A 12957-nucleotide genomic window follows, 5' to 3' on the forward strand; every position below is an offset into this window, starting at 1 on the left:
CCATTTAACGTCACATAGTAAAAAGTTTCTTGCATGAACTCTTACATGGAAAGAGATGTTTAGTGATGGATTCTCCTGTGATCTACCTTAAATCTCACACATCATATTCAGGTCTTCCACTGTCAATTAACTGTGAAATCCCACCTACTGTAACTTTGTTTGATGGTGCACTATAGCTCTTGAGGTCTATGATCTGCAGCCTGAGAAAATATTTTGATGCTTTTGTGTAAGAACTTAATTTAATGTATTTGCTAGGTATTTTCGTTCTGGTGAGCTGTAATTTCATTAATTAATTATTCATTCTCTCCAGTGCTCTGTGTACACTTTAATAATGGTTGGAATTGAAATGAGCAGTTGTTGAAGAATTGAAAGTTAGGGAAATAGAATGGTTTTTAGTTCAGTGAGTAGTAAAAACCATATCCATATTCCAAACTACTTTTTTATGTGTATTTTGTAGTTGATTTGAGATATACTTTGTGCATAAAACAGACACAGTATGCAGTATCTTGGTAGTGTTCCCACTAGCCATTTGCTACATTCTTTTAGAAAGATGAAAACACCTTTAATTCAGACTTCGCAAAGAACTGTGTTCTAGTTTTAGTATTTTAAAATATCAGCCTACTGCTTCAACCCTGAAGGGGTTTTACATATGGTTAGAGTAGTACTCTGGTTAACTTTTCTTGCAGAATTATTATTGGTGCCACAAAACATTAAGCAAATTCAAACTTCTTTTGTGCATAATTTTACTTGAGCTGTATTTCCTTGGTGGTGGTAAAGTTAGCATTTGTTAATGCATATTTTTATATTCTAATTAGTCACTTAAAGCCAAATAGGCTAAAGAGACAAGAAAAAAATAGAATGTATGCAAATGGCTTTAGCTGAATTGAAGAGGGGAAAAAAGTGTCTTTTCCCCTGAAGCATACATTCTGCATGAAATTCAACTTGACAAGTGACCCTTTCAAAGCAGCGCTACAAAGATTTCTCGGCATTTTCCATATATGAGAGAGGCAGCATTCTTATACTGAACACAGAAGCAGCCCTCCAGTTCTCTCTAAATGAAAGTAGCCTCATCCTCTGTCCTTTGTGTTCTCATCCCCTGCGTTGGCATTCACATTTACGTGCACATTTTTATGTGAGAAAATGTTGCAAAAAGCAAAACCATTGGGAATGTTAATACAAAATAACATATATGATAAAATACAGTCAGAAACTCAAAGTATTGAAAATATGTGTTCACTTGTAAAAAGAAAAAAAGGAAGAAAGAAATATTTACCAGTTAATTTAATTTACAACTAGGTGACGCCAAGGCTGAACTCCAACTCTTCAGTCTTGCATTCTTTAATTCGAGAGCAGAAGAAAACAATGGTCTGTGATTCTGTGTGAGCAATGAATAACAAGAATGTATGACTCGTGACACCAATAGTAATGCATTAAAATCAGAGTATCAGGTGTTAAAAATAACAGTAGTGGATAACCAGTATTTTATCATCATCCAGTTCTCACGCAGCAGTATTCTAGAGATAGTGTGCTGGTTATTCTGCATTTATTTCTATTGTCAGATGGGAGAGATGTGCAGTCTAATACTTAGTATGTCCCATGCCTTCAATGGTTTTCCCAGTTGTATTTTGGAAGAGAACAGAACTTGTGTTCAGAAGCTGGCCTGACAGAGGGGTTTTGGGTGGGGCACCTCGGGGGGATGGTAGGCTGCTGCTAGTTACACTTCACACACAATATTGACTATGTACACAGAACTGCTTCTTCATGTATGGAACATAAGTTCTTATAGTGCTTAACAGATTGTAAATTACAGGCATTTGATAATTTTCAAATTGATAGGCTTACATTTTACACCAAGATATTTAGGGCAAATTTTGAATGGAAAATTGCAGCCTTAACAGGAACAATTATGGCATGTGAACAAACATCTCTTGAAAAACTAGAAGGTCAGGCAGGATGATACTGTTAGACAAATAAGGGGAATGGCTCCTTTGTTAATTATTGCTGGTTTACAAAAACAATGATGGTGGATTATCAAAGACATCCCTTAGTTGACAGAGAACCAGAGAAGAAACCATCTGTTCTTCCCTTTTGAGGTTTACTGTACCTTTATGCTTAGGGGCTGAGGAAGGTGGGAAAAGAGCTGTTTCCTTTATTAGGCCAACCTTCAAGAACTGTTCATACTAATCTTAATTTTTGTATTGTGCATGTATAGTTTTGTGGGTTTTTTTCCCATGCAAGTAACGTGATGCAGGTAGATCTCTGTGGCTGCCAATGTGTTCTCTCATATATGGTTACCTCCCAGTGAGGGGCGTTCCTTCCACTGGAAGAAGACTTTTAGGGGCTGCCCAGAGAAGCAGAGGCAGATATAGGAGGGTTTGTCTGTCTAAAATGTTTTTCTTTTAAATGCTGAAACATGCTGATGAACAGGATGCAGAATACCTGCTCAGAACTGTTAATATTTGGTGCAGGTTCCATTCTGTATTTATGATATAAAACATTAGGGAGGCTTGCTTCAGACACAGGCTTTAGTTTCAAAGCATCATTTTTGCAAGCCCACTCAAATGGAAATACATGTTAAATATTTACTACCTTAGTGGCTTATCCTCGGATACCAAATCATTTTTCCTACTGCTTTCCCCAAATACTGGAAAAAGTGCTGTAGAAAATAAGTATGTCGCTTGTGAAAGTTTACCTTGATAACGGCGTAGCTAATTTTGTGCAAATAAAATGTTAAATGCAGATATTTTGCATGGTGAGAGACCTAATCTTTGCTATGGGTATAAAGACAAGTTAAAGCTTAAATGCTGACATCTCTCTTCTAGAAATTTATCCATGGCTGCAAAAGCATTTATGCTTCAACTCAACTTTTCGAAAAAGACAGTGTCTTTAATTATTTGTGTTTTATTACTGCTATGAAATCTTTTTCAGTAAGTCATTGTCCTGAGACAGATCAAATTTGATGGAGCTTCTCCTTAACTTCAACAAATTAGTTATCAAAATGGAGAATGTAAGTATTATCTAACTGGTGTCATTTGGCAAAATTTTTGTGATGCAAGTCATGCTGGAGACAGCATGACAATCCTTACATCTTCTAAGGAGTCTCCTTGAAAATAGCAATAGAACGCTTGCTTTGATTGGACTGGGGAGAAAGGACAAGTCAAAGAGCTTGAGACATATTTAACTGCAACTTTCTGTTGTGGCATTATAACACCAGAAAATTGATTCTCCAAATTTTAGTTCAGAGAGAGTTTCAGAATATCAATCGACAGTTGATATAACCCTAATTTTTTGCCCTCTGGGCATAATTATCTTATTCTGTTTGTCATTAGGGATGAAACTCATTGTCATCTCTGATGTTTTGCATTTCAAAAATTTGAAAGCCAGTGTTTGTTTCTTTCTCTTTTCCTCCTGTGAAATCAATATACCTTTCTGAAATTGCCATATGTGTCTGCTTTTTTTTATTCCTTTTCAAGCAAGAACTATGTTCATTTCCATGAAGGAATGAGTTGTTCGTCACAAAAAGCTGCAGAAAGGTGAATCAACGAGCAATGGGGAAATCAGTAGTTTAACTGTTTTTTTTTTCTTTTTTTCTGACTACAGTAAACTGTGTTTATGAAACTGAGTTCTCTGTGTATGCCTTTGAAAGTAGGACTGTGATAAAATATTTACAGGTATGGCATGAGGAGTAGCTAATGAATGTCTCCAGTACTTTCAGCAAAGCTGTAGAGGTAGTGTGTAATGCCTATGAAACAACTTTTGTTCAGAAATCTTTCTAGTATAGTGAAACACTATATGAGTCTGACTCATATAACGTATAACAACAATGTTCTCAGTTAAGGTGTCTCCTTCTCTTTAAATTGTCCTGAATATTTTAGGGCAGAGAAAATCCTATCAAAAGCTCAACTTGTTCTATGTTAAAAAAAAAAAAAAAAGTAAAAATTTTGAAATCATTTGTCTCTGCTGTTTGCATTCATGGAAAAGGAAATGGGTATGTGATTTACATGGTGGCAAGACAGTCAGTTTGTGTGTTAGAAGCTGGAGGCCTGCTCCTGCATCTTCATTGTAGAAGACAGAGCTGGGCCTTTGTAGAGAGTAGTAGTTGGTGTGATACAGTGAAGTGCAGCAGAGCTTAAACCCCCTCTGCTTATCCAAGGAGAGCTGGTGTTCCACCTCAACCCCTTCATACTTTACACACAGGATAGGTGGGAGCTATTGCCATGAGCACTGGCCAATAATACCATTTAGTGCATTTTTTTTCTACTTTACTACATCAGCCATATATCTGTGTGATGCATCTCATGAACACAAGAGAGAAAGGGAAGTCCATTGCACAAGGTAATGCCATGCTTTCCAAAGCTCAAAATTTGCCCAAATTTAGATTGATTCTCTCTGGAAAGTGGTCAGGCAGTCAGTGTGCTGCATCTGCTGCTAACGTGCTCACTGAGATCATTTGGCTGCTCCTTAATCTGCTTATTTGCTGTATTTGTCTTGTTATGAAAAGGACCGAAGTCTCCCTGGGGCGTGCTGAGGACTGCGGAAGCCACCTCTCCCACAGAAGCTTTTGCTACAGCAGCATGTTAAGCAATAGAGACACTGGAAAAGGTCGTATTTACTTGATAAAAGCCAAGTGTGTCTGCTTGATTCCAGTTTTCAGCTCTTTTAGAGGACATTTTAAAAGCAAGAAAGTTTATGTTTTCTCCTTTTTAAAAAGTAGCTTTGTCATTTTGAATTAACTTCAGAGATCAGTGATGGCTACAAGACTTCTGTCTTTAATGTTTCTGACACCTACATAAATACCTTTTTGCATCTGTCAGGGAGGGTCCTCAACAGGGGCAAATACAGCATCAAACCAACATTTCCCTCTTTGAAAAGAGAGTGCTGCCTCTGCTGTAGGCTAACTGGTATTCATGTTCCATGACACTAATGTTTTTGCTGCTTGGTGGCAGAGCACAGAAGGACACTCAAATTGAAACCTTCAAAAAAGACAGTGATCCCTTCTGAAAGCCCAAAGATGATGTTTTATTGGCTTTTTTATATTTGGTAATGTGCCTGTAATATTCCTCTAAGGTCTTTACCATTTGAAAGTTGAAAGCTGTGTGATAAAAACAGATTTGTAATAAAACACAACCTCCTTATAGAAGTTGCACTAAAAATAGTTCTGGTGGTGCCCTGGGGGTGTTCATCAGCTAGCGACAGTGGCTGCATTTTCACAGCGGGAAAGCAGGGCTGGTGAGGTCAAGGAGTCTGTATTCCTGTGGGGAGTTTGGTAGGAGCATTCAGGGTTTTTTGAGCTTTTATGGATAAAATGGGTGTGGGTTTGTGCAATATTGTTTAAAATACCTGGAAAGCTGGAACAAGCCCAGAAGAGTTCCAGTGCTAGCTTTCAGTGTGCGCTTGTTTTAGGACCCTCAGATAGCAGGTCTAGCTGACCTCTACTAATAACTTTCATATTTCAAAACTAGAAAATTGCAGCTAAATACTCATCAATCCGTGCATGCTTCTGTTGGAACAGAATTGCTAAGTTACAGTCCTGGCTTTTGCTTTACTTCTTCTTTTACGCTTTTAAAAACACTGACCTGGTTTACTCTTTACAAAATAATGACTCACTGAAATGTCTGCATCACCAGAAACTAATCCCACCTCTGCGTGCTCTTCGTTTTCCAGATGATGAACTTGTAACATCTGTTTTACAGGAAGACTTTCTTACTTCCTCATGCCCATAGGTGCAAAATGTTTTCTGTTGGGAGCGTGGGTGCAGGTGACCATGGTCAGCACGTGGTTTGACTGAGGTGACTGATTGATTCCTGACTTGTGCCAGCAGACAAGAGAGGTCCTGTTGGACTAGAGACCTCACTTAGCTTGTGGGAGCGTGAGTACAATAAAATCCTCGTGGCAGATGTCAACATGATAGAATTTGAACAGGCACTGTTTTTGTGCAGCAGGGAATCTTCATCAGAAGCACAGGGAAACTTCATCTTGAAGTAAAGTCCAACCTTATCTTAGGGAATACATGTGGGATTCAGACACGCAACAAGAGAAGAGAGCCAACACCTTTTCAGATTTTTTGCTTGTCTCATCCTGTGCAAAGGATAGTCTGCTGTATGTTAATTTTAAAGTTGTTTAGAACTCTGCTGAGATTTTAAATGAGTATTGTTGTGGTGTGCTTGTGATGTTGCTTCCTTTGTTTGCCTATTGCCATATAGCTGGCCAGCTCTATAGGAGACTGTCTGTGGAGTGCCTTTTAATATTTAGATCTAGCAGTGATTAGAATACACTAATGCCCAGTGGGTATATGTGTCATTTTTTAACAGCTGCCGAGCTTTCTCCCTGCTGCTCCAATTAACACATTCAGTACACACTTGCCGGTGAGTGGGCTGTGTGCGCGGATTAAACCACTTTGCTCTTTATTCATTCAGCGTATGTGATGCCAGGAATGAATTGGCATGTTTCCTCTTCTTAAAACAAATGAAATCAAATGGGCTGCTGAGCCTGTGCCTGGGTAAATATGAGGGCAGTATTTAACTGGCAAGTAGAAATCTATTTTACTTTGAGATATGGTTCAGTCCATTGACTAACATCTATCTCCGCCTCCCAGCCCCTCTTCAAATGATGGAGACACAGGATAGGGAGCTCTCAGTGCTGGGTTTCCCCTTGCTGGCAGGCAGGTCTCTTCAACTTTGTCCTCTGCTGTTTAATAACATCTTGAAATCCTGAAATTCTCCTTTTTCTTCAATGTTTTCCTCCTTTATTTATTTTCATGTTGAAATATTCCAGTCAGTCAATTCGATAAAGTGTGTCTCTGTTTGTCCCTTTCTCTTTTAAAGGGAAAACAATATGCTTCCTAGTCAGAGCTGAGATAAGGGAGGGGTTGTTTAATGGTACTGGAGCGGCTAGTGGGAGGCTGCAGCTTTGCTTTGGTGCTTGCGGTTAATTCATGCTGGACAGCTCTTTGTGAAACAGAGGGCACAGGGGGCTGCTGGCTGGGGCTGCTGAGGAAGGAGATGGAGCGCTTCTTGGGCTTTGTCAAGCAGATAAGAAGATCGAGAAGAAGAAAAGGCAAAAAGTACCGACCAGAGGAGGATTACCATGAGGGCTATGAGGATGTCTACTATTATGCCTCAGAACATTTTCGAAGTAAGTATTTCACATAACCTCATTTTCCTTTGGCTGTGATAAATGTTATGCTTTTAAGATGTTTAAACTCCAAAAATGCAAACAATATCCCTCCTTTGCTAGAACCTGAGCCCTATGTATGTATTAGAAGTCAGTTCCCATGAGGGCTTTATCTGGCTGCGCTGCTGCTGAACAATACAAAGCAGCTAAAGTGGCACAGAAGCTCTCAAAGTGAACGGGGTCTGTCTGCAGACTCTGGTGAGGTATCAGGTGCAGTCTGACTGCTGGAAACCTTTTGTTAAAACACTGTGTGTTGAGAAGTGGGTAGGGTGGTGGGTAGCCTTTGTAGAGTGCCTTTGGAAAGCTGTGTGGATATTTTTAAAGCATTACAGAGGCAGCAAGCACTCATTTGTAAGTTGGAGTTGATGATTAATGTTTGGTATTCAGGGAGAGTCAGTTTTCTGAGCCTCTGCTGTGACTTGGTCTTTACATAGCGAGTGACTCAAGTGGGCTGGTTCCTCGCTCCAGTCCAGGACTGCTCATGGAGAATTATGGGGGGGCGTTTGTTTGCTGGCACTCATGTGATGGCAGCAGCAGCAGCTCAACCCAAAACCAAAACAAACCACCTACTCAGAAGTCCATTTGTGAACTGTGTGCTGAACCTTGCAGCTTCTTAGTGTTTGTCCCTTGTGCCTGTCAGGCTTCAGAGCTGCTGGTCTGCCATGGTTTTCTGGAAGAAGGGATGTGCCCAGAGGTGCCCACAGGGACAGGTGGGAGGGAGGGAAGCCATGCTCAACCCCTGCCTGGGGTCTTGTGCCATGCTGTGAGGATGAGGTGGTGGCAGTAGAGCCAGTCATGCACAGAAATTGCCTTTTTAAAAGGTTTCTGCTGTTCTGGCTGCCGGTTTGGGACCTTTGCAGTGAAGCTGTGCCTTGTTGAGATGCTAAAGTTTGATGCACTCTTTTTGTTGTTCTGTGCATGTGAGTGACTGTCAGTATCTTTTTGCTTCATTTCCCCCTTGCTGAAATAAATCATAAGAACCTTACATTTGTTTTAAGATAAAGCGATAGATGTGATTGTGCCTAACAGCACCAGAGAACTGCTATCCTGTGGAAAGTTAGGAAGCAAGAGTTTTTCTTACTGACTCTCTCTCAGTGCACCATGCTTGCTTATGTCCAAAGTGAACTCATGTAGGGTGCTCAGTTGTTTACTGGTTTTCTCCTTGATGCAATTTTGTTCTCTTTCCATTTTTAAGAAAATTTATCATGCTGGTAGTATTTAAATTATATAAATTATCTATGCTGTTATGATGGAGTTCTTGCAAGAAAATGACCTCTTTTGGGGGCAGTGCAGTCATGAAAGGTAACACAGTGACAAAAAATATGCCATAAAAGAACTAAGAATTTTAAATCTGTTTAGCACTGAAAAATGTGAAAATTAAATACGTTAGTGAAAGCACATAACTTTGTCTTCTTTTATATGTAAATCAAAAGTACATGTCAAACCCATATGTCAAAATATTTCCTTAACTGATTGTTGTTTGAAGGTCTTTTAAAGAAGAAAGCAAAATCCCTCAAAAAACTGTCAAATGTTATAAGGATTTCTTGAATGATGATTAATAAATTATTAACTCTTAACTTAATGTAAGGCACCAAGATTGAGCCAAATATCTAATAGGTTTTTCCTTTTACTCTGCTTAGAAAATAAAAGGATAGTGTACACTTCAGCCTGTGGAGGTCGTAAGTATTTCAGACTGGATGAAATGTGTGTCAGATTTTGAAGCGGTGTTTACAACAGTGTTCGGGTACTCAGATTGAATGATCAAAATGGTGCACAGTCCTATGGAGTTGGATACACAAGAAGTTTGCCACTTCTCAGTTACTTAAACCAAACATGTCCCAGGAGATTAGAGCCATGTAGTCTTCATAGGGTTACCATCTCAAACACAATTGTTCCTCAAGTGCTTTTGTCTGGTCTTTCCGTGTGCTCTATATGTCAGTGTTTTGGTTGGATAGGTGTGGTAGCTACTTAAAGCAATGTGCAAAATCTGTAAAGATGCTGCTGGTGCTACTATAAATGCTGTCTTCAAATTGAATTTCACGTAATTGGGACAATGAAATGGTCCATATTTAATTTAATTATGGTCTGGTGTTATACTGTTTACAGTGCAAATTTAGAGTAATTGCAGAGCTTTTAATAGCCATTCCTTCTGCAGTCGTATACTTAGAAGAATGTGTGCTTTAGAAAATAATTGCATTTATTGGTATGATTTTCAGAATATCAGAGCTAATGAAATCAAAGACCTATTGTTCATTCAGCTGAACGGAGCTGGAGCTTTTTTAGATTTAGTTTCCTCTCTAGATTGTTAGGCATCCCTCCTCTGTCGTCATTTATGAGATATATATCCAATTAGCCAGTACATTTGAAGATAGTCTGAGACAATCACTTTATGAGCTTCTTACTCTTTTCTCTTCCCCCATTCGTAATATTGCTTAGAGCATTGTACAGAGGCAGAATTAATGGAAAAATGCAGAAACTGCATTAGAATAACCACAAGATCAAACAGAAAGAAAACAAAGTTAAAAACAAAACAGGCCTCTGGGAATCACAGGAAAAAGGTGACTTCAGTTTGTCCTCAGCTCAGCTGTGCCTGGATATTGGGATATTGTAGCTCCTGCTGTTAGGTATACTGTCCTTATTCCTCTGAAGCTTTGTCATAGAAGACCACATTAGCTGTGTTATTGGGACACAACTGGATGAAGGGAAGACGCAGTTGTGTCTCAGTCTCCCTGGGTAAAAAAAAGAGACCCCAGCTCTTAAATCAGATGTATTTTTTATTGGATGTTTCATCCATTTGCGTTCAGTTAAATGCATAACCTTGTTTTGACATGCGACACCAGCTCTCCCATCTTTCTGAAGAGTCTGTGCTATATAATGCTAGAATAACTAAAGTAATAATTTTGGTACACAAGCACATATTGACATTAGTAGTCCAGGCATCGTACTCGTTTCAGTGAGACTTTGCAGTGTGAACATGATGGGTGATGAAATTGCTACCCAACCCACTCAGACAAGTTGGTACTTATTGCATAAAATGCTTTAAAAAGCATCATATTTATCTTGAGCAACATTACAACACTGCCATTCAACCTGTTCCTTATAACGATGCTTTGTATGAAAAAGACCCTTGCTGTATTATTACAATGACTGTTTGCTAACCATCAGAAATGCTGTGTAGCAGAGTTTTCTGGAATGCTCCCAAAAATGACATATGTCCTTTTATTGAAGTTAGGGTGTTGTGCCAAGACCTTTGAGTTTCAGCCTAGTCTTGAGCGGGAGTGTAGTTTTGGGACCCAGCCTGATTTGGTCACCTCTGACCAAAACGAACACTTCTTCCCACACACTAAAATGGTTTCAGCAGTGAGTCTTTATTTTGCAAAACACTTGGAAGGATTTGAGTTTCTTCTAGCTGATTTTGGAACCTCACAGGTTGCATGAAACATGGTTGTCACGATCTGCCCATACAAGTTTAGAGGGCATTGCTGTGAACGTTTCTTGTTAAATTTTGTCTTATTTATGTTACTTCTTGTGTCTGTCATCCATCTGCTGAAAGATTCTCTGTTTTCACTGGTGGTTCTTCTTCTTCTGTTGTTCCTCTCAACATAATTCACAGCAGAGTTCGTTGGCATAAAGATTTTATTTTCTGTGTTGATGCAATGACAATATTAAAGAATGATCCCAAAAAGTAGTGTTTAAAGAATTCTGCTAGCAAACATCCACTAACCTGAAAGGTCCCATGAGTTTAGCCTTGACCTTAAAATGTTCCATTTAGTCACTCAGAGTCTCATAAATAACTTTCTTCTACCCTTTGTCAAGGCCTGGTATATATTGTTTAACAAGAGCATTGATATGTTAGACAAAGTAGTCTGCCATAGTGCATATGCAGTGAATTCATTTATTGTTTTCTTCTGTGATGCTATTTATTAATTATTGTGGGAATCATCTGGTTGCTCAGTTTTAGGACAGTCAACCTCTTTGAATTTGCCCTCTAAATGTGATGATCTTTCCCTTCTTTCCGTTAATTGTCCCTTCTCCCTCCCTGTGTCATCCCTGGAAAGTGAAGCTAAGGTATTTGACTCCTAGCCTCTAGCAAATAAGGTTAAAAAGGAAAACAATGAAGTTTTTTATATAACTCAGAGTTGCAAATGTCCTTTTTGTTGACTGACATCTGAGAATGACTAGTTAAAATTAATATTGAATATATGATACACTGGTTGGGATGCTGTCAGAAGAAAAACTTCACTTGGGCATTATTCTCCAACACAACTTGATGTTATGGTGCAGAAACTCCCACAGCTGCGAAAATCTTCGTAACAAATGCCTTTGAATTTCATACCCTGGGTGGTTTTAAAGCTGTATTAAATATATAAGACAAAACACCAAGGGAAGTGATACGCCTGTGGTTTCTTAACACTGTGCTCAGTAGCAACATCACTCTTGTCAAGATTTTCTCCATTTTGTAAATTGGTACAAATAGTTCTTGTTTGCAGCAGTCTCATAGATTTGATTGGGGTTGCAGAAGAGTTAATGATTTTATGAGTAATGTGGTGACAAGGGCATTGAATATCTCTAGTTCAGGTTGCAGAGATGTTAATTGATCTTAAGGGTGAGGAATGCAGGATCACCACTTTTCATTTTACAGAGTGTGTGTTGCTAATCTGCAGTTTAACTGGATACGTGTGTCTGTGGGAGTTGTTCTCCACCTGTTACAGATCTTGTCATGTCAGTACAGTAAAATTTCAACTTTCATTGAAACTAAAGGTAATATATTTGTTGCAGCCTAGGAAAAAACAAAGGCTTGATAACCTGAGTAGAGAATATGACAGGCTTTGAAAGCACAAGGAAAATAATATTTTAAAAAATAACTAAAATTTATTAAAGCTTCTTACATCTTTCACCTTGATGACTGTTTTGTGATTGTTGAACTCTGGTGACTTTCAATAGTTTACAGTTCTTGAATATTTCTGTCTTCAATAAGTTACTTTTTTCCTGAGGTCTGGATAGCCCCAACACCATGAGTTCAGCAGGAACTGGATGCCATGCCTGTGTCCAGACAAACACTGTCATCACTGGGCTACCGTCCAGTGTCAGTTTGCAAACCAGGCACAGTGATAAAGGCAGCTACAGTATTTGAGCTTTACTGCTGGAACAGGCAATATCAACTTTCCCATTCAGGTTTTCTGAATGAAACAAAAGTGGTAGAAAGTGATGTTGTCTCTGCATCCGCTGCTAAGACTTCCCGTGCACAAGTGCCAATTGCAGTATTTTCCATTTTGGATAAAATTCAGGCAGTTGTTAGATAAAGGTGTTGTACCCTCAAGATGTTTTTCTTGCTTTTTCATCTTCTTCAACACATGAAGATGTTAAAAACTTTTAGAAAATTGCGATTTTTTTAGAACATCTAGTGCAGTTTGGTATTTCATGTCAATCCTCCTCTTGCAGAGAAGCTTGATTTCTGATGAGATATGTATGTGTTTTGGAGGTGATCCCATTTATCTACCATCTTGCTCATCATGGTTGCTAGTGAATGTATTCTTTCTAGAGGAACCCAAGTGGAGGAGAAGAATTGCGTATTAATCTCATTTTATAGGCAAGCAGCCTAGTAGGAGTAGGTTATAATAAGGAGAAAGTTAGCAGCTCTTCAGCATCCCATGAAATTATGCAGGTCTTCCAAGCCCATAAGAAATATGCGTGTATTAAAATCTTATTTTACTCCTTTTCTGGTTTATATTGGTTAAAGCATATAAGTCTTGGGATAAGGTTTGTGTTTTTATATGCTTAATC

The 12957-nt window shown here is 38.8% G+C and overlaps 1 protein-coding gene across 10 annotated transcripts in view; it reads left to right on the forward strand.

The window, feature by feature from the left end:
* GRIP1 (glutamate receptor interacting protein 1) overlaps positions 1-12957 on the forward strand; it is a 320846-nt gene that overhangs the window by 90383 nt on the left and 217506 nt on the right. For 3 of the 10 annotated variants that reach the window (XM_027655559.1, XM_027655551.1, XM_027655515.1), the window contains exon 1: positions 6614-7134. The exons of 1 other annotated variant lie outside the window; for it this stretch is intronic. In XM_027655559.1, coding sequence (XP_027511360.1) covers positions 6876-7134 — 259 coding nt within the window. In that variant the 5' untranslated portion in view covers positions 6614-6875. Of the gene's footprint in view, positions 1-6610; positions 7135-12957 lie in introns of those variants that run through there. 6 more of the 10 variants (XM_027655476.1, XM_027655484.1, XM_027655492.1 and 3 more) reach the window with 3 other exon arrangements.

This window comes from Corapipo altera, unplaced genomic scaffold (genome assembly GCF_003945725.1).
Source record: "Corapipo altera isolate COAL_440 unplaced genomic scaffold, ASM394572v1 1, whole genome shotgun sequence".
NCBI lineage: Eukaryota > Metazoa > Chordata > Aves > Passeriformes > Pipridae > Corapipo > Corapipo altera.